At 33.9% G+C, this 20,889-nt stretch overlaps 2 protein-coding genes and 1 pseudogene across 2 annotated transcripts; all 3 read left to right on the forward strand.

Moving 5' to 3' along the window:
* Positions 1 to 214: 214 nt before the first annotated feature.
* Positions 215 to 2,174, forward strand: LOC107930052 (geraniol 8-hydroxylase-like; annotated as a pseudogene).
* Positions 2,175 to 14,781: 12,607 nt separating this feature from the next.
* On the forward strand, positions 14,782 to 17,247 carry LOC107930049 (geraniol 8-hydroxylase). The gene is made up of 2 exons (XM_016861611.2): positions 14,782 to 16,423; positions 16,503 to 17,247. The coding sequence occupies exons 1-2, from the start codon at positions 15,533 to 15,535 to the stop codon at positions 17,106 to 17,108; spliced, it is 1,497 nt and encodes a 498-aa protein (XP_016717100.1). The 5' UTR covers positions 14,782 to 15,532; the 3' UTR covers positions 17,109 to 17,247.
* Positions 17,248 to 18,622: 1,375 nt separating this feature from the next.
* Positions 18,623 to 20,716, forward strand: LOC107930050 (geraniol 8-hydroxylase). Its single transcript, XM_041098618.1, has 2 exons — positions 18,623 to 19,760; positions 19,854 to 20,716. Exons 1-2 carry the CDS (start codon positions 18,873 to 18,875, stop codon positions 20,457 to 20,459), a joined length of 1,494 nt encoding a protein of 497 aa, XP_040954552.1. The 5' UTR covers positions 18,623 to 18,872; the 3' UTR covers positions 20,460 to 20,716.
* The last annotated feature ends 173 nt before the right edge of the window (positions 20,717 to 20,889 follow it).

Consider the following 20,889-nt stretch of genomic DNA (forward strand, 5'->3'; position numbering starts at 1 on the left):
CCAAATTTTATATTAAGCCTTTTTTATTAAAAATTTAGAATTATTATTTTTATTTAAGAAGTCTTTACTCGAATAATTTCCATAATTTACTTTCACTTACAATAAATTTGATTTATATATTTTATAGTAGCGTCTTAATATTTCCGTCCTTCAATAATTGGGTCAAACAGTCAAAACCAATGTCAGTAAACTAATTTATTCAGTATTCATCAACAGTTTCAACTTTCCAATGAGGCTACTCAACAGCAAGACATTCAAGGCATGTTGCTTAAAATTGCTATAAAACAACTTCACTTTACAATTTAAATGTGTAAGAGCAAGAGCAACTAAGATGGTTTTTTTTAGTTGGTTAGTGTCAGTGTGCCTTGTTTTGTTCTTGGTCTCGTTTCAAGCCTCAAGGAAATTGAAAAGAACCGACAAGCTTCCACCAGGCCCACCCGCAATTCCGATCTTCGGAAACCTCTTTCAGCTTGGTGATAAACCCCATAAGTCTCTTGCCAATCTTGCCAAGATTCATGGGGAATCATGACTGTGAAACTTGGTCAAACAACTACTATAGTTTTGTCATCTGAAACCATGGCCAAAGAACTCCTCCAAACACACGATGCAATATCTTGTAACCGAACCGTTCCAGATGCCCTTCGTGCCCTTCAACATCACGAAGCTGGATTGGCTTGGATGCCTGTTTCAACCACATGGAAAAGTCTTAGGAAAATCTGCAATTTGCACATTTTCGCTAGTCAGAAACTTGACGCTAACCAACACTTACGGCAAAGCAAAGTAGAACAACTCCTTACTGATGTTCGTCATAGTTCCCGAATTGGGGAAGCGATAGAGATATCCACAGCTGTTTTCAAAACTTCGCTTAATCTTTTGTCCAATACTGTTTTCTCCATCGATTTTGCCGACTCTTCTTCTCATACTGCTCTGGAATTCAGAGAAACCATGCAGGCTTTCAAGGAGGAGTTTGGGAAACCCAATTTTAGTGATTTTTTTCCTACTCTTCTTGCTAAGCTAGACTTGCAAGGCATAAGGCGTCGGGTGACAATTCTTTTTGAGAAGATTATGAAGCTCTTCGATAAAGAGATTGAAAAGCGGTTGGAGTTGAGAAAGATGAATGATTATATACCAACTAATGATTTCTTGGATATTCTTCTCCAAATCAGTCAAGATGACAATGAAGAGCTCGATAGAAATCTGATAAAACATTTGATTTTTGTAGTAACTTTGTTTCCTTTTAGTTTCTCAATTTATTATTATTATTATTTTTTGAAGTTTCAGTCCATAACTTGGTAAGAATTTGTGAAACAGGATTTGTTCACCGCAGGAACGGATACAGCTACAAGTACACTTGAATGGGCAATGGCAGAATTACTTTGTAACCCAAAATCTTTACTAGAAGCCCGGAGAGAACTACAACAAATAATTGGCAAAGGGAACGTAGTGGAGGAATCTGATGTTACTCGTTTACCTTATTTGCAAGCAATTGTAAAGGAAACGTTGAGATTGCATCCTCCGGTTCCTTTCTTACTTCCTAGAAAAGTTGAAGCAGATATTGAGATTCACAACTTTGTGGTTCCAAAAGACGCACAAGTGTTGATCAATGCATGGGCTATAGGCAGAGATCCCAGTATCTGGGAAGAACCTGACTTGTTTCATCCAGAAAGGTTCATAGGATCAGATATAGATGTTAAAGGAAGGAACTTCGGTCTGATTCCATTTGGAGCTGGGCGACGAATTTGTCCTGGATTGCCGTTAGCCATAAGAATGTTGCACTTAATGCTGGGTAGACTTATTCATTCATTTGTTTGGGAACTTGAAGATGGAATCACACCTGAAAGCTTAAACATGGATGAAACTTACGGTCTTATTTTACAGAAAGCTCAACCATTAAAAATCATCGCACATTCAGTCTAAAAATATTCTGTTGAATATTTGTTGAATGTTGGCAACAATGCAGCAGCAAGGAAATATTCAGTGTGTAATTTGGTTGTTGGAACTTTTTGTAATATGTAAACTAAGTTTAGTTTGGTTGTAATTTTGTTTTTACTAAGGTTAGTGAGCTACTTAGCTGATTTAGTAGCTTTTTAGGTTATTATTAAGTTGATTTTACAGCTTGGATACAAGCACAAGTTACGTTTGTTTTCTTCCAATGTTATGGAGCTATTTATGCATATTGTATTGTTACTAAAACTAGTAATGAGAATTATCTTTTCACCAAAAAAAAACTAGTAATAGTGAGAATTATCATTTTTCTCTCAACAGAATTCATCTTTTGCTTCTGTTTTTCATCTTTCAACACAAATTTTCTTTGTTTTTGATCTTTGGAGGAAGATGGGCCAAATCAGAAATTTAGAAACATTTAAGAGCTAATTAATTTTTGACCTTGAAAAAGTCAAATTTAAAAAAGAAAATTTGATATTTTATTTCATGTAATTAGTGGGCAGGTGGGATTAGCCTAATTTTAGTATATGATTTGTATATAAATAAGGTCTATGGTGAACTTGAAAAGACTCCTTAATTTGCCTGGCAATTGAATAGAAAAAAAAAATCAATTTATTTTCGTTCTTACTTTACATGAAAGAGTGGCATTCTGCGAACTTTTGTTTATTTTGGCTTAATTGTTTCCCGAGCCCTTCCCCTTTCACCAACCATCATTTCCATTCAAATTCACTACCATAACCAACCAAATCATGGTTTACTAAATCTTTACTTAGCTTTAGGTCGATATTATTTCCAGTTAGGAATCGTGAGACACATATCCACACTAAAAATCCTTCAAATCGGTATTCACCATCTTTCTGGAATATCGGGATTGACAAATGCATCTCTTAAAGTTAACTTAATTTTAATTCAAAAAGCGTGCTGGGTTGGAGTCGTTTTGGCGGATAGTTGGAAAGATGAGTCGACCATGCTGTATTTGGATTTTCGCGAGCAAATCAAGGGCGGTTAAGGGCATTGATCCGAGTTGGATCCTTCAAAATGCAAGACTATCCGGGTCTTGAATTGCGAACGCGTGTATCGCAGTTAGACAATCAATAAGGGTTAGTTTGCAGGTCATACCGAAATCAACTACAAAAGGAAGAATTGACGGTTAGGACATTTTTAGCCGCTATAATTAGCTTATTGTTTGAAGGAGAAAACTCATTTTTGAGGATCGATTTAGAAACTAAAATTCACTGAGTCTAGGGCTAAGGCTTTATAATTCTGTTTAAGAATTCAAAATCATTTTCTAATTTATTTTATTTTCAATTTACATAATTGTTAATTTATGCTATCTCACTTATTTAATTTCTATATTTTTTAACTTCCCTAATTTATTTTATTTATTTTTTAACATGTCCGTTTTGAGTCGTGTGCACGACTATTGCCACGAAGGAAATTTTGTTCATTAGAAAAACACGAAAGTTGATCATAATTATCAATCCCTGTGGACTCGACCCTATTATTCTTTACTACTGTTTAGAATTATTTTATCGTAAGAATTTTTATTTAGTGATTTCGACGGTCATTACCATCTAAATAAATAATAAAAATTTAAAAGAAAATATTCTTTCTCTAAATTAAATACAAATAAAAAATAATATCAACATACAAATCATGTCAAGATACAATAATAAATAATATGATAAAACAATTCATACAAAAAATACAAAATTAAGCAAACTTTATATTTTTATTCCCTTTCTCTCTTTCTCTCTCCAACCGGAAAAGTAAAAAAATAAAATAAAAATATGGAACACATGTAAGATACATAAGTAGAGTCAGTATATGAGTCTCGTACACCATTAATGAAGTGAAAAGTTAATTTATTAGTATCTTGAAGAAAAAAGCTAATAACTAGTTTAATAAATTGTTAATCATGTCATTGGCTCAGTGATAAATTTATGTGAGTTTTAATTTAATTGTTAATTTGTATAATAAAAAATGCAACAAAATCATCCGTTGAGAAACCGCGTAAAAACAACTTGGTAACTGGTAAAGAGCAACTTTTATGGAAAATATATGGAACGTTGATACATTTGTGTTTTTGAGTGCTTTCCCTTAAACCTCGTATTTTCATTGATTTTGTGTAATTGAATTTGAAAGACTTGTGTCTACAATCCTAAGAATTAGCAGGCAAAGTTGAAGCAGTTAATCCCACAAAGCTGCTTATTTACACCCTTCGATAATGGGGTCTTCAGTTTCAACTCCCAAACCACGCTGCTACTTTAGTCAGAAATGGAGACCGCGTTCGGTTTCAACTTCCAAATAAGCAGCTGCGAATCTAGGGGCGTAGAAAATTTTTTATTTTAACCTTTTAAAATTTTTAAAATTAATAAAAGTTAAATAAGGTTAATAGGACTTTACTGCTTAGAATTGCTGTAAAATAAAATGACTTTACTGTACCTAAATATATATTTTTTTATTTATTTAATAGGATACTAATATTAAGGAAATATGATGAATTTCTTGACTTGGTTAGTGTGCCGTGTTTTGTTCTTGCTCTTCTTTCAAGCCTTCAAGAAATTATTGGTTAATATACGATACAACAATAAATAAATAAAATAAAAGCCTTTAGAAAATAATTAAAGCATGGATATACCAAATATACTGGCATGGTAGTTTATTTTAAGTAGAATTGGGATGATAATATAAGATATAATAAAATATGATAAAATAAATATATAAAAAATTTAACACATGATAATTTTTTAAGTTTATTAGTGAGTTTTAAAAAAATATATTCTGTTTTCAAATATTAAATTTTTAAATAATAATTCACTACTATTACTTTATTAATTTAAGAGTTAATTGCATCAAATATTCTCAAACAATGATTTTCGTTCTAAATTGGTCTTTAAATTTTAAAACATTCTAATTACATTAGTAAACTCTTGAGTTTATATCAATTATGTTTGATAATAATGAGAATTATCTTTTCACCAAAAAAAAAAAACTAGTAATGAGAATTATCATTTTTCTCTCAACAGAATTCATCTTTTGCTTCTGTTTTTCATCTTTCAACACAAATTTTCTTTGTTTTTGATCTTTGGAGCATGAACGATAGAAGATGGGCCTAATCAAAAATTTAAAGACATTTAAGCGCTAATTAAATTTTTGACCTTGTAAAAGTCAAATTAAAAAAAGAAAATCTCATATTTTATTTCATGTAATTAGTGGGTAGGTGGGATTAACCTTGCTAAGTTTATAATCAAATTATACAACAAATGGGCTGATAAATTTGTCTAGGTTCTGAATAGGGAAGACAATGGAGCGGGACAGCAGCTAGGCGATAAGGTGTTCATCCGTGGTTCGATTGAGCTGATTTTTGGACAGCAGCTAGGCGATAAGGTGTTCTTGACTTTGTACGGTCGAATTTTTCATCCGAGTCTTGTAGCGTTGGAAATACCCATTTTTCAGCAGCTACGTTTTTGGTGATGTTCTCTCATTTTTCTCTCTTTTGCTAAAGATTACATATTGTTAGCCTTGTCGGAGTTGAATGCTTGTTGTAGGCTTGATATTGTGATCTTGTAGTTGAACATTTGATGATAGTGGAACTCTTGATCGGACTCTAAAGTCCCGTGGTTTTTACCGTTGATTTAGAGGGGTTTTCCACGTAAAAATAACGGTGTCTCTATTTATTTTTGTTGTGGTTGCATTAGTTGATTTGTGGTTGATTAAGGTTGCTAGAGAACATATCTTGTGCTATTGTGCTTGCCATAATTTTTGACAGGAGTTATAAGGAGAGAAAGAACACCGGTTGTGCTTTCGCTTTGTTTCGGTTGTTCGGTTCCTTCCCAACATTACTTTGTAACCCAAAATCTTTACTAGAAGCCCGGAGAGAACTACAACAAATAATTGGCAAAGGGAACGTAGTGGAGGAATCTGATGTTACTCGTTTACCTTATTTGCAAGCAATTGTAAAGGAAACGTTGAGATTGCAAGCTTTGACTTCTCGAGAGACGGTGAATGTGACACTGAATGACAGCTCAATTGAGTTGTGGCATAAACGACTCAGTCACATGAGTGAGAAGGGGCTTAGCTGTTTAGCGAAGAAGAATCAACTTTCGGGTTTAAAGAATGCTACACTGAAGAATTGTGCTCATTGTCTAGCAGGAAAGCAGAGAAGAGTTTCATTTAGAAGCCATCCTCCTCATAGGAAATTAGAGTTGCTAGAGTTGGTCCATTCAGATGTTTGTGGTCCGATAGAAGTAAGATCACGTGGTGGTGCACTTTACTTTGTGACTTTCATTGATGATTGTTCAAGAAAGCTACGGGTTTACACTTTGAAGTCTAAAAATCAAGACTTTGAGGTGTTTAAACAGTTTCAAGCATCAGTTGAAAGGGAAACTGGGAAGAAGTTGAAGTGCATTCGTACTGATAATGGTGGCGAGTACACAGGGTCGTTTTATGAGTATTGTCTACGACAGGGAATCAGACATCAGAGAACACCACCAAAGACTCCACAGTTAAATGGGTTAGCTGAAAGAATGAACCGAACATTGATTGAGAGAGTCAGATTTTTGTTGTCAGATGCAAAGTTACCAAGATCATTTTGGGCTGAAGCTTTGAATACAGTGACAGATAGAGTTTGGTTTGGTAAAGACGTGTCATATGATCACCTACGTGTGTTCGGTTGTAAAGCATTTGTTCATGTTCCAAAGGATGAAAGATCCAAGTTGGATGCCAAGGCTCGACAATACATTTTTATTGGTTATGGTCTAAATGGTGAGTTTGGTTATAGACTCTATGATCCAGTTCAGAAGAAACTCGTGAGAAGCAGAGATGTTGTCTTCATTGAGGATCAGACCATTGATGACATTGATAAGACGGAGAAAGTGGATTCACAAGGTAGTGGTGACTTGATCGATGTGAATCCGGTTCCCCTAGACTCTTCACCAGATCCTATCCAGGATGATGTGCATGGTGATGTTAGTGGTGACCATCAGACTATAGGTGACTTTGATACTCCCATGGATGATGTTGTGAATGATCAACAACAAGCACCTATAGCTCCACCAGCAGTTCCACTTCGAAGGTCTTCCAGAGATCGACGATCTTCTGTCAGGTATTCTCCTGATGAATATGTTCTTTTGACTAACGAGGGAGAACTTGAATGTTATGAAGAGGCTATGGAGAGTGAATGCAAAGATCAGTAGGTTGAAGCGATGAAAGACGAACTTCAATCCTTGCATGAGAACCATACTTTTGAATTGGTGAAACTGCCTAAGGGCAAAAGAGCTTTGAATAATCGGTGGGTTTACAGGTTGAAGCAAGAAGAGAAGTCTTCATCTCCACGATACAAAGCTAGATTGGTCGTCAAGGGTTATACTCAGAAAAAGGGGTTGATTTTGAAAAAATATTTTCTCCGGTTGTGAAGATGTCCTCTATCAGAACTATACTGAGTTTGGTAGCTTGTTATGACCTAGAGGTTGAACAAATGGATGTGAAAACTGCTTTTCTTCATGGTGACTTGGAAGAAGAGCTTTACATGGAGCAGCCAGAGGGTTTTGTTGCACAAGGGAAAGAGGACTATGTGTGCAGATTGAAGAAGAGCTTGTATGGTTTGAAGCAAGCTCCAAGGCAATGGTACAAGAAGTTTGAGTCTGTTATGGGGGAGCAAGGCTACAAGAAGACTACTTCTGATCATTGTGTGTTTGTTAAGAGATTATTTGGTGATGATTTTATTATTCTTTTGCTCTATGTTGATGATATGCTTATTGTTGGTCAGAATGCTTCTAGAATTGAGTAAATCCTTTGCAATGAAGGATTTGGGGCCAGCAAAACAAATTCTTGGCATAAGACTGACACGTGATAGAAAGGCCAACAAATTATGGTTATCACAAGATAGGTACGTTGAGAAAGTACTTCAAAGGTTTAGTATGGACAAAGCTAAAGCGGTGAATACTCCCTTTGCTATGCACTTTAGATTGAGTGTTAAGCATAGTCCTTCCACAGAAAAGGAGAAGGAAGAGATGTAGAAAATTCCTTACTCTTCAGCCGTGGGTAGTTTGATGTACGCAATGGTTTGCACGAGACCAGACTTGGCTTATGCCGTTGGTACAGTTAGTCGGTTTCTTTCTAATCCAGGCAGAAAGCATTGGAATGCAGTGAAGTGGATTATGAGATATCTTCGTGGCACTTCCAACATGAAACTTTGTTTCGGCAATGAGAAACCTGTTCTTCTTGGGTATACAGATTCAGACATGGCCGGAGACATTGACTCGAGGAGATCTACTTCAGGTTACTTAATCACTTATGCAGGGGGAGCTGTGGCATGGCAATCGAGACTACAAAAGTGTGTTGCATTGTCCACCACCGAATCAGAGTTCATTGCAGCAACCGAAGCGTGTAAGGAGATGCTTTGGATGAAGAAGTTTGTGCATGAGCTTGGTTTTACTCAGGAGAAGTATGTCCTGTACTGTGATAGCCAGAGTGCTATTCATCTTGGTAAGAACTCAACTTTTCATGCTAGATCTAAGCATATTGATGTGAGGTACCATTGGATACGAGATGTTCTTGAAGCTAAGCTGTTAGAGCTTGAGAAGATACACAGTAATGATAATGAATACACCATTTTAGCCATATCCAAAAATCCATACAATTCATATCATTTTACAAATACAAAATCGAATATTAAGTCCACTTGCATGAGCAAATCGTAACTTTATTAAATACTCCACATTCCTAATTTATTTCATAACAAATTGGCATCCATAAATAACCTCATAAATTGTACAAGATTTAGCCATTAAATCATAAGTCAAAATATGTCATTTCCTAATCAACCCATATCGATTCAAATAATAAAATCATACATATCACTTCACATTTTCCAAACCTATATCCATACACCAATTTATAGCATAAAACATACTTCCAAAATAAGTCTAGATCATGACCAAATATACACATGTTCTTCCATACCTTATAACCGTACATACACATGCACATTACTAGTTTCTTTCAAATCAATTTATTAATGTAAATATACTCTTACAAACCAAATTTAACTATCATTTCATCTATGATTTACTTAGCATTTCACCTATATGCCATAACCGAGTTCTCTTAATTACTAAATTACATAACAATACCTTAACAAAGCATATCAAACAAGATTCACATATATTTACTTATAAATAAACCATAGTCGAAACACCAATACCAAAACCAAACATATCACACATATCATATATAAATATATATAACACATAACCAAGATTAATTAAGCTTGAATATCATTTACCTCATTGCCGAAGCACGTGACTAAAACACCATAACATATATATACCAAACTCACTTCACTTATATGCTTCATCTAAGCTCACCTATGCCGAATTATTTACCACATTCTTAACAAAACATATCAAACATAATTCACATAAATAAATATTCCATAGCCGAGATACCAAAATCAACATATCCAACACTTGTTCAAAAGCATAAAAACCATGCTTAACAAAATAAATAAGCCATTTTCGCATGGCTCATATTAACATACCCGAAATCAAACATATTAACTAGAATATACATGCCATAAGTTCAATTTCAAACTTAGTAAAATACCGAAAACAGTACTCGATAGTGTGATACACTTCTCTGACGATCGCCGAGCTTATAACCAACTTCCAAATCTATAAAATAGAAAGCGATTACACACAGTAAGCTATCAAAGCTTAGTAAGTCATAAGCAAATAAACATTTAATCATTTACGTACATTAAGCTAGACAATTAGTAATAAACCATTATAATTTCACATATAATTCAATTTATCAACTTATATATCAAAAGTTATATAATTTGTAATAACTTCCCTCTTTACCAAATAATCAATTGATAATATAACTAATCATCACTTTCCTCAATACACATATACATCAAAGGCCGAATACATATATATTCAAATATGCAACCACATAATTCATATTTCACATAACTTCATATCATCAATTCAAGTATACAACTTACCTTATTTTCAAATAGATAATCAATTATCACATACCTGGTCACTTAGCCTGATTTAAACATTCGTACACAACTTATCTTTACCCGTTGAACCATTCGGAATTAAAAAGGATATTTGGATAGTCGGAAGGCTCGTACAATGCCAACGTCCCAGACTTGGTCTTACATGTAATCACATATCGATGCCACTGTCCCAGACAGGGTCTTACACAAATCAAATACGATGCCAATGTCCCAGACATGGTCTTACACGTATACACAATTCGATGCCAACGTCCCAGACGTGGTCTTACACGAAAATACATATCGAAATCCTAAGTCATGACATATGTATCCTAACTATTCCTAAGGCTCAAACGGGGCTTTCAGACGTTGTAACTCAGTCGAAACGAATTCATAAACATAGCTGCCAAGCTTGTACACATTCGGCTAATACATATATTCATTCACATATTCATTTCAGCACATATAATTCACATTTAATTAAAAATTATAACATCTATTTGCTTATAAACTTACCTCGGGTATCGACGGACGGAATAGATGACTATTCGATTATTTTTGTTTTTCCCCGATCTAAATCCATTTTCTTTGGTTCATGATTTAAACATATTCAAATTAAACTTATTTAAACATAATTCCATTCAATTTAATCCAAAAACACATAAATAGGCAAATTACCATTTTGCCCCTGGCATTTTACATTTTTTACAATTTAGTCCCTATTGCATAAAACACAAAATACACAAAATTTGCATTTATCATGCTAGGGCCGAATATTCCTATAGTCCATCTAAGTCCACACATTTCATTTATTTCACATTTTGACCTCTCAATTTACACTTTTCTTAATTTAGTCCTTAATACACATTTTTATCAAAAATTACTAATTAAAACATGAAAATCTAACAACATATATTTATTTTCCATCATCTAACAACAAAAACAACAAGCTCTCTTCAATGGCATGTCACAAAATACACAACCAATTCAAAAATTCAAGCATGGGCTTTGTAGTACTCGAAGCAACGATCTCAAAAACATAAAAATCATCAAAAATCGAAACCGAAATATACCTTGATTGAGCTTAGTAATGGCCGAATTCTTCAAAGCTCTTTTCTTTTCTTTTTCTTTAGCAAATTTCGTCAAGATGAACATGATAATACTTTTAATTTATGTTTTGTTTTATTATAAATACATTATAATATTTTATTTACTAATTTAACCTTTATAAGTTAATATATATAACATATAATATAAGGTCATTCTTGACCATTTTCATCCACTAACTTATATAGTGGGCTAATTGCATCATAGAACCTCCCAAATTATAAAGACAACAACAATTAGGCACTTTCATATATAACCATTAAATTTTTATTTTACGCGATTAAGCCCCTTTTTCAAATTTAGAAGACAAACAATAAAATAAATTCACGAAACTTTCACATATGTAAATTCACACATAATTAACAAAAAAAATAATATTAAAATATTTTTCAGACTCGGATTTGTGGTCCCGAAACCACTATTCCGATTAGGGTCAAAATCAGGCTGTCACAGAAGCAGCCTCTACTGCATGTTTTTTGATCAACAGATCTCTATCTGTTGCCATTGAGAAAAAGACTCCACAAGAGGTATGGTCTGGTAATCCTGCTAACTATTCTGATATAAAGATCTTTGGTTGTCCTGCGTATGCTCATGTTGATAATGGAAAATTGGAACCGAGATCCATTAAATGTGTTTTTCTTGGTTATAAAGCTGGTGTAAAAGGGTATAAGTTATGGTGTCCTGAAAATAGAAAAGTTGTGATTAGCAGAGATGTTGTTTTTGATGAAACTGCTATGCTACCTAACTTATCTCTTAAAGACTCTTCCAATAAAGAAAATCAAAAGCAGGTGGAGCATCAGATTAATCTAGAATCTACAACAGAGTCGGCTACTAAAGCCAGTACAAAAATTCAAAATAGAGTTGCTTCTTCACCACAATACTCTATCGCCAAAAACAGAACTAGAAGAGAAATTAAACCTCCAAAGAAGTATGCCGAGGCTGATCTAGTTGCTTATGCTTTAAATGTGGCTGAAGATATAGATGCAAACCAAGAGCCATCTAATTATTCTGAGGCGGTTAGTTGTGAAGACTCAGAAAATTGGATGTTTGCTATGCAAGAGGAGATGGAATCACTACACAAAAATCAAACATGGGATCTTGTGAAACTTCCTAAAGGTAAAAAGGTTGTTCGTTTTAAATGGGTGTTTAAGAAGAAAAACGAAACTCCAAGAGTCGAAGAACCCAGATATAAGGCAAGGCTTGTTGCAAAGGGTTACAGTTAAATTCTAGGAGTGGACTTCATAGATGTGTTCTCTCCAGTTGTGAAGCATAGTTCGATTTGAGTTTTGCTTGGTATTATGGCCATGCATGATTTGGAGCTTGAGCAGTTAGATGTAAAAACTGTATTTTTGCATGGAGAACTTGAGGAGGATATTTACATGCAACAACCAGAGGGTTTTACAGTCTCAGAAAAAGAGGACTATGTTTGCTTGCTGAAAAAGTCCCTTTATGGTTTGAAACAGTCACCAAGACAATGGTATAAGAGGTTTGATTCCTTTATGACTTCTCATGATTTTAAAAAAAGTAGCTTTGACAGTTGTGTTTATTTTAAGAAAAACAGTGATGGTTCTTTTGTGTATCTACTCCTTTTTTTTGATGACATGTTGATAGCAGCGAAAGATAAAGGAGAGATAAGGAAGGTCAAAGCCCAACTAAGTGAAGAATTTGAGATGAAAGACTTGGGACCAGCAAAGAAGATACTTGGTATGGAGATTCTCAGAGATAGAAAAGCAAGTAAATTGTACCTAAGTCAGAAGGGGTACATTGAGAAAGTTCTTTGCAGATTCAATATGCAGAATGCTAAGCCTGTTAGTACTCCTTTAGCAGCCCATTTCAGACTTTCATCGGCTTTGTCTCCACAATCAAATGATGAGATTGAGTACATGTCACATGTTCCATACTCTAGTGCAGTGGGATCTCTCATGTATGTCATGGTTTGTTCACGTCCAGATTTATCATATACAGTTAGTGCAGTTAGCAGATACATGGCGAATCCCGGTAAAGAACATTGGAAAGTAGTTCAGTGGGTTTTAAGATACTTACGAGATACTACCGACGTTTGCTTACAGTTTGGAAGAACTAGAGATAGAGTCATCGGGTATGTTGATGCTGATTTTGCTGGAGACCTCGACAGAAGAAGATCTTTCACAGGTTATGTCTTTACAATCGAAGGTTGCGCAATCAGTTGGAAAGCCACTTTTCAAACTACAGTCACTTTGTCTACCACTGAAGCTGAGTACATGGCGATTACTGAGGCTTGTAAAGAAGCTATTTGGTTGAAGGGACTCTTTAGTGAACTCAATAAAGACCTTCAAATCAATACAGCATTTTGTGATAGTCAAAGTTCCATCTTCCTTACAAAAGATCAAATGTTTCATGAGAGAACAAAACACATTGATGTTAGTATCATTTTGTTCGTGATATTATTACTCGTGGTGATATTGTTGTGAGCAAAATTAGTACTCATAAAAATCCTGCAGATATGATGACTAAGTCACTTCCTATAACCAAGTTTGAGCATTGTTTAGACTTGGTTGGTGTTCATTGTTGAAGATAAACCCTTAAGGGGTTTTATGGAAGAGGTGGAGAACTTGTTCATTGAAAGTTCGCGATGAAGAACTTGTTTATTAAGAATTCGTGTCAAGGTGGAGATTGTTAGAATTAAGTGACTCGAATCCTTATTTAAATAAAATACAGTGGTAAAATAAAATAAAAGTAAAATCCCTATAGAATTATATTTCTTTTATTTTATTTTAGAATAAGGTTTTTTAAATCTTATTAAACTCCATGTATATGATATTGATTAGAATAATGAGTTTCACTCCTATTAGAATAAGGTTTACAAGCCTATAAATAGGCATAGTCTACTCCTCTTGTAAATAATTCGAATTCGACATAGTGAATTTTCTTCTCCTCTGTCCGTGGTTTTTTCCCGAAAGGGTTTCCACGTAAAATCTGTGTGTACTTTATTTTTCTATTTTTTTGCGATATATTGTCATTACCGACATTATATTTTTGTCATTTACAAAAACTTTACCGTTCATTTTTTTTTTAGTTTTACCTTCTTCTTTTTTTTCTTTTATGCAGCAATGTTCTATGTCTTCAAATTTTTTATTTTAAATTTAGCTACGTAAAAATTTGATGTGTCATTTAACGGTTAAATTAATAGTTTTAATAAAGAAAGATCACAATTAATATAACATCGATTATTTTGGAATATAACTAGAATGTTTTGAAGTTTGAGAGCCAATTTAAAATGAGAGACATAGTTTGGGAATGTCTAGTGCAATTAACTCTTAATTTAATTGAAAGTAATTTTTTAGGTATAATTAAAGTTTTTCCATGTCCCGTTTTACCCTCTATGAAGACTAATTATTTTAGAGATCAGAAGATGTTTTTATCTATTAATTAATTTAAATTAATTAGAGTTAATATAATTCATAAATGATATGTCTCCTTATTTAAGTTTAAATTTTAAATAATTTAATTTAATTTAAAATAAATAATAAACATATATTGTTTATTTTCTATTAATAGTAAGATGTAAATTTATTGTTATATTTATTTGTATTTTGAATTTAACATTTTAGATAACGAAAAGCTTATCCTAGATATTGACCACATGTTGAGTGATAGCAATTCGTATACGTGTCGTCGTTTTGTAGGAACTATGGATATGGATGAGGAAAGAAAAAAGCCAAAAGATTGTCTCCAATGGCAGTACAGAAACAATGGATATGGATATGGATATGGGTATGGAATTCATTGATTTATTCACCCAAAAAAGAGTCCATTTGATTTTCGCTATTTACGGTTGCCTTTCGTGTCAATTTTGACAACAAAAAAAGAGATTTCTTCCTCTTCTTTTTATTTCTACGATTCAAATCTCCTAACAGTCGGCTCTAAATCTTTTAAAATAATGATTAAAGCTTCAAACTATTCTTTTTATAATATATTTTTTAAATATCATCAGTGCCGACTGACATAACGATGACACCTAAAAAATTATTTTTTAAAAATATTTATCGGTGTCGCCTAACATATTGATACACAATTTTTTTAAAAAAAATTCTTCAGTGTTGCCTGACAAATTGACGACACTCGTTAAAAAATATATTTTTCTTTTTTATTTCTCTCTGATTCTTCATATTTTTAACAAGTATTTTGAAAAATAAAATTTGGTGCCGCTTGACATATTGATGGTAGTTACACAAAATTACATTTTTTTAAAGTTGATGATTGGATCATCATTTAGAGTAGTGCCGCCGGTGTGTGCAGACATTATAAAAAATGAGTCATTTTCGTACATAAATTTTGGCTTATGTAATTTTCCCAAATAATTAATTAATTTTCATCAATTAGGTAAAAAAAATCAAATTTTGCTGAAGCCTAGCTAGATTCTTTCAGAGCTTAACAGTGTTATAAAAAATAAGAGGTACTTTCTATTGTGTATAACAAGCAGCAATTGATATGGATTTCCTGAATTGGTTAATGTACTTTGTTTTCTACTTGATATTGTTTCAAGCTTTCCTTTTGATCACAAGAAGGAAATTGGTAAGATCCCATAAGCTTCCGCCCGGTCCACCAACAATTCCGATCTTCGGGAACCTTTTCCAGGTTGGTGATAAACCCCATAGGTTCCTTGCCAAACTTGCCAAGATTCATGGGGACATCATGACTCTGAAACTTGGCCACACTACTACCGTAGTTTTTTCATCTGCAACAATGGCCAAAGAAATCCTCCAAAAGCATGATGCCGTATCTTGTAACCGAACCATTCCCGATGCCCTTCGTGCCCTTCAACATCACGAAGCCGGATTGCCTTGGATGCCTGTTTCAACCACATGGAGAAATCTTAGGAAAATCTGCAATTTGCATATTTTCGCTACTCCGAAACTTGACGCCAATCAATACTTGAGGCGCAGCAAAGTAGAACAACTCCTTGCTGGTGTTCGTGAAAGTTCCCTCATAGGAGAAGCGATTGAGATACGTCAAGCTGCTTTCAAAACTACGCTTAGTCTCATATCAAATACTATTTTCTCCATTGATTTAGCCGACTCTACTCATACTTCTGAGGAGTTCCGAGAAATTGTGCAGGGTATCATGGAAGAGTTGGGAAAACCCAACTTTGGTGATTATTTCCCTATTGCTAATCTTGACTTGCAGGGCATCAGGCGTCGAGTGGCAATTCTTTTTAGAAAGATGATGGATCTTTTCGATAAAATGGTCGATGAGCGGATGGAGTTGAGAAGGATGAATGATTATATATCAACTGATGATTTCTTGGATATCCTTCTCCAACTCAGCCACCAAGGAAACAGCGAAAAGCTCGACAGAAATCTTATCAAACATTTGATATTGGTTGTAACTTAATCTCTTTTCAGTCATTTGTTATTTAAGTTGTATAAGTTATTCAACTTGGTAAGAAATTGTGAAACAGGATTTGGTTGTAGGCGCAATCGAGACAACTACAAGTACTTTGGAATGGGCAATGGCGGAATTACTCCAAAACCCAAAAGTTTTGCAGGAAGCCCGAGGAGAACTGAAGCAAATAATTGGCGAGGGGAACTTGGTGGAGGAATCTAACATTACTTGTTTACCTTATTTGCAAGCAATTGTCAAGGAAACGATGAGGTTGCATCCATCGTTTCCTTTGTTACTCCCCAGAAAAGCTGAAGCAGATATCGAGATTCACAGCTTCGTCATTCCAAAAGGTACACAACTGTTGATCAACGCATGGGCTATAGGCAGAGATCCTAAGTTCTGGGACGAGCCTGACTTGTTTCGTCCAGAGAGGTTCATAAGATCAGAAATGGATGTTAAAGGAAGGGATTTTGGACTGATTCCGTTTGGAGGTGGGCGACGAATTTGCCCTGGATTACCATTGGCCATGAGAATGTTGCACTTAATGTTGGGTGGACTCATTCATTCATTTGATTGGAAACTTGAAAATAACATCACACCAGGGAGTTTAGATATGAAGGATAAGTATGGTCTTTTTCTGCATAAAGCTCAACCATTAAGAATCATCCCGATTTCAAATTAACAATATAGTGTTGGTTATTTTATCTATAACTATTGACGTGTAATAAGTGAAACTTAGCTAACGACAAGTTATTGTGTCGTAAATTTCATGTTTTCTATCATTCTGCCAATCAAATAAAAATCATATAAATCTATCAAAAGGAACCGAGTAATGTGCAGCTAATATTAACATTTGAACTTTAACGAAGGTTCATTTAATCTACAACCAAAAAATACTGCCGCAATACATCTTCAAAATACATGGAATAAGTAGCTTTTTTCATCGTTCCTTGAAGCTTAGTGCTCATCCATTTAATTGGAAAGAGTTTCACCTTTGTTTCTAAGATCGTTCCGAGAAACTGTGTAGACAAGAATCCTGGTACCAAGGTAATCAGTGTATCTACAAGTACATATATCAATTTCGACAAACCCTCAGACCTTACTAGTGACAACTCTTGTAGTTTTTAAAGAAATGCTCAGTTCATTGTAAATGGTACATACACCAATAGATTACCATTATAAATAGGAGTGACAATGATAAATTTGTCTAGGTTCTGAATAGGGATGACAAAGGTGGATGTTGTTAAATTCATCACCTCTCTACAGTTATCATGCTCTACTTCACCATCTGTTTGCTTCACTATGTGCTATCAAAAAATTTTTAAAAAATTAATTATTCAAAATCAAAATGAGTTTCTAATCATATTATAACTTTAAACCATATGAAGGAAAACCTATCAGAGCATGAACTAAAATTCGAAATCTCTCAACTTGATTTCCCAAGTTAGATACTTATTTTGAACCCTCAAAATAGTTTTGAATACTCATAAAATAATTTTCAAAGAAAATCCAAAAATAATTCTTAATCAATTATCAAATTCCTTAAAGCAAATAAAAAAAAACCTAACCTAAATACAAAACACAGCTTAAAATAACAACATATTTCAAGTTTTAAATATTGAAAACCTAATATTTCAATAGTAAAACACAATTTAGTTAACAAAAAAAATCATAAATAAAAATTAGAAAAAGGGCTTATAAAAAGAAAACAGAATTTCAAATAAAAAAAATCAGTAGACCCACTCAAGATAAAATACAAATCTTGATATTAATTTCTTTCTTTGATTGAAAAGAAAATCTGAACAAGTTTTTATATGGTTTAGGGTTTAGCTTTTGAAAGAAAATGCGATTAAGTTTTAGCAAAGAGTTTTCCAAAAAAAAAAGAGATTAATCTTTAATTAAGAAATTAAAATTTAAAATTTTTATGTATTTTCCATATCTAAAATTGTGACGGTTTCATATGCCATGTGTCAGCCAGACAGTGGATATGTGTGCCATCTCATAAAAGTATTAACACCGTTAGCGCTTTGGAGTATTTTGTGCGCAATAATAAATATTAAATTGTAAAAAAAAAAAATTAGGTACCGAATTAGAAAAATATACTAAATTTAAGTACCAAATTTTATATTAAGCCTTTTTTATTAAAAATTTAGAATTATTATTTTTATTTAAGAAGTCTTTACTCGAATAATTTCCATAATTTACTTTCACTTACAATAAATTTGATTTATATATTTTATAGTAGCGTCTTAATATTTCCGTCCTTCAATAATTGGGTCAAACAGTCAAAACCAATGTCAGTAAACTAATTTATTCAGTATTCATCAACAGTTTCAACTTTCCAATGAGGCTACTCAACAGCAAGACATTCAAGGCATGTTGCTTAAAATTGCTATAAAACAACTTCACTTTACAATTTAAATGTGTAAGAGCAAGAGCAACTAAGATGGTTTTTTTTAGTTGGTTAGTGTCAGTGTGCCTTGTTTTGTTCTTGGTCTCGTTTCAAGCCTCAAGGAAATTGAAAAGAACCGACAAGCTTCCACCAGGCCCACCCGCAATTCCGATCTTCGGAAACCTCTTTCAGCTTGGTGATAAACCCCATAAGTCTCTTGCCAATCTTGCCAAGATTCATGGGGACATCATGACTGTGAAACTTGGTCAAACAACTACTATAGTTTTGTCATCTGAAACCATGGCCAAAGAAATCCTCCAAACACACGATGCAATATCTTGTAACCGAACCGTTCCAGATGCCCTTCGTGCCCTTCAACATCACGAAGCTGGATTGGCTTGGATGCCTGTTTCAACCACATGGAAAAGTCTTAGGAAAATCTGCAATTTGCACATTTTCGCTAGTCAGAAACTTGACGCTAACCAACACTTACGGCGAAGCAAAGTAGAACAACTCCTTACTGATGTTCGTCATAGTTCCCGAATTGGGGAAGCGATAGAGATATCCACAGCTGTTTTCAAAACTTCGCTTAATCTTTTGTCCAATACTGTTTTCTCCATCGATTTTGCCGACTCTTCTTCTCATACTGCTCTGGAATTCAGAGAAACCATGCAGGCTTTCAAGGAGGAGTTTGGGAAACCCAATTTTAGTGATTTTTTTCCTACTCTTCTTGCTAAGCTAGACTTGCAAGGCATAAGGCGTCGGGTGACAATTCTTTTTGAGAAGATTATGAAGCTCTTCGATAAAGAGATTGAAAAGCGGTTGGAGTTGAGAAAGATGAATGATTATATACCAACTAATGATTTCTTGGATATTCTTCTCCAAATCAGTCAAGATGACAATGAAGAGCTCGATAGAAATCTGATAAAACATTTGATTTTTGTAGTAACTTTGTTTCCTTTTAGTTTCTCAATTTATTATTATTATTATTTTTTGAAGTTTCAGTCCATAACTTGGTAAGAATTTGTGAAACAGGATTTGTTCACCGCAGGAACGGATACAGCTACAAGTACACTTGAATGGGCAATGGCAGAATTACTTTGTAACCCAAAATCTTTACTAGAAGCCCGGAGAGAACTACAACAAATAATTGGCAAAGGGAACGTAGTGGAGGAATCTGATGTTACTCGTTTACCTTATTTGCAAGCAATTGTAAAGGAAACGTTGAGATTGCATCCTCCGGTTCCTTTCTTACTTCCTAGAAAAGTTGAAGCAGATATTGAGATTCACAACTTTGTGGTTCCAAAAGACGCACAAGTGTTGATCAATGCATGGGCTATAGGCAGAGATCCCAGTATCTGGGAAGAACCTGACTTGTTTCATCCAGAAAGGTTCATAGGATCAGATATAGATGTTAAAGGAAGGAACTTCGGTCTGATTCCATTTGGAGCTGGGCGACGAATTTGTCCTGGATTGCCGTTAGCCATAAGAATGTTGCACTTAATGCTGGGTAGACTTATTCATTCATTTGTTTGGGAACTTGAAGATGGAATCACACCTGAAAGCTTAAACATGGATGAAACTTACGGTCTTATTTTACAGAAAGCTCAACCATTAAAAATCATCGCACATTCAGTCTAAAAATATTCTGTTGAATATTTGTTGAATGTTGGCAACAATGCAGCAGCAAGGAAATATTCAGTGTGTAATTTGGTTGTTGGAACTTTTTGTAATATGTAAACTAAGTTTAGTTTGGTTGTAATTTTGTTTTTACTAAGGTTAGTGAGCTACTTAGCTGATTTAGTAGCTTTTTAGGTTATTATTAAGTTGATTTTACAGCTTGGATACAAGCACAAGTTACGTTTGTTTTCTTCCAATGTTATGGAGCTATTTATGCATATTGTATTGTTACTAAAACTAGTAATGAGAATTATCTTTTCACCAAAAAAAAACTAGTAATAGTGAGAATTATCATTTTTCTCTCAACAGAATTCATCTTTTGCTTCTGTTTTTCATCTTTCAACACAAATTTTCTTTGTTTTTGATCTTTGGAGGAAGATGGGCCAAATCA

The sequence above is a fragment of the Gossypium hirsutum genome, chromosome D08 (assembly GCF_007990345.1).
Source record: "Gossypium hirsutum isolate 1008001.06 chromosome D08, Gossypium_hirsutum_v2.1, whole genome shotgun sequence".
NCBI classification, from domain to species: domain Eukaryota; kingdom Viridiplantae; phylum Streptophyta; class Magnoliopsida; order Malvales; family Malvaceae; genus Gossypium; species Gossypium hirsutum.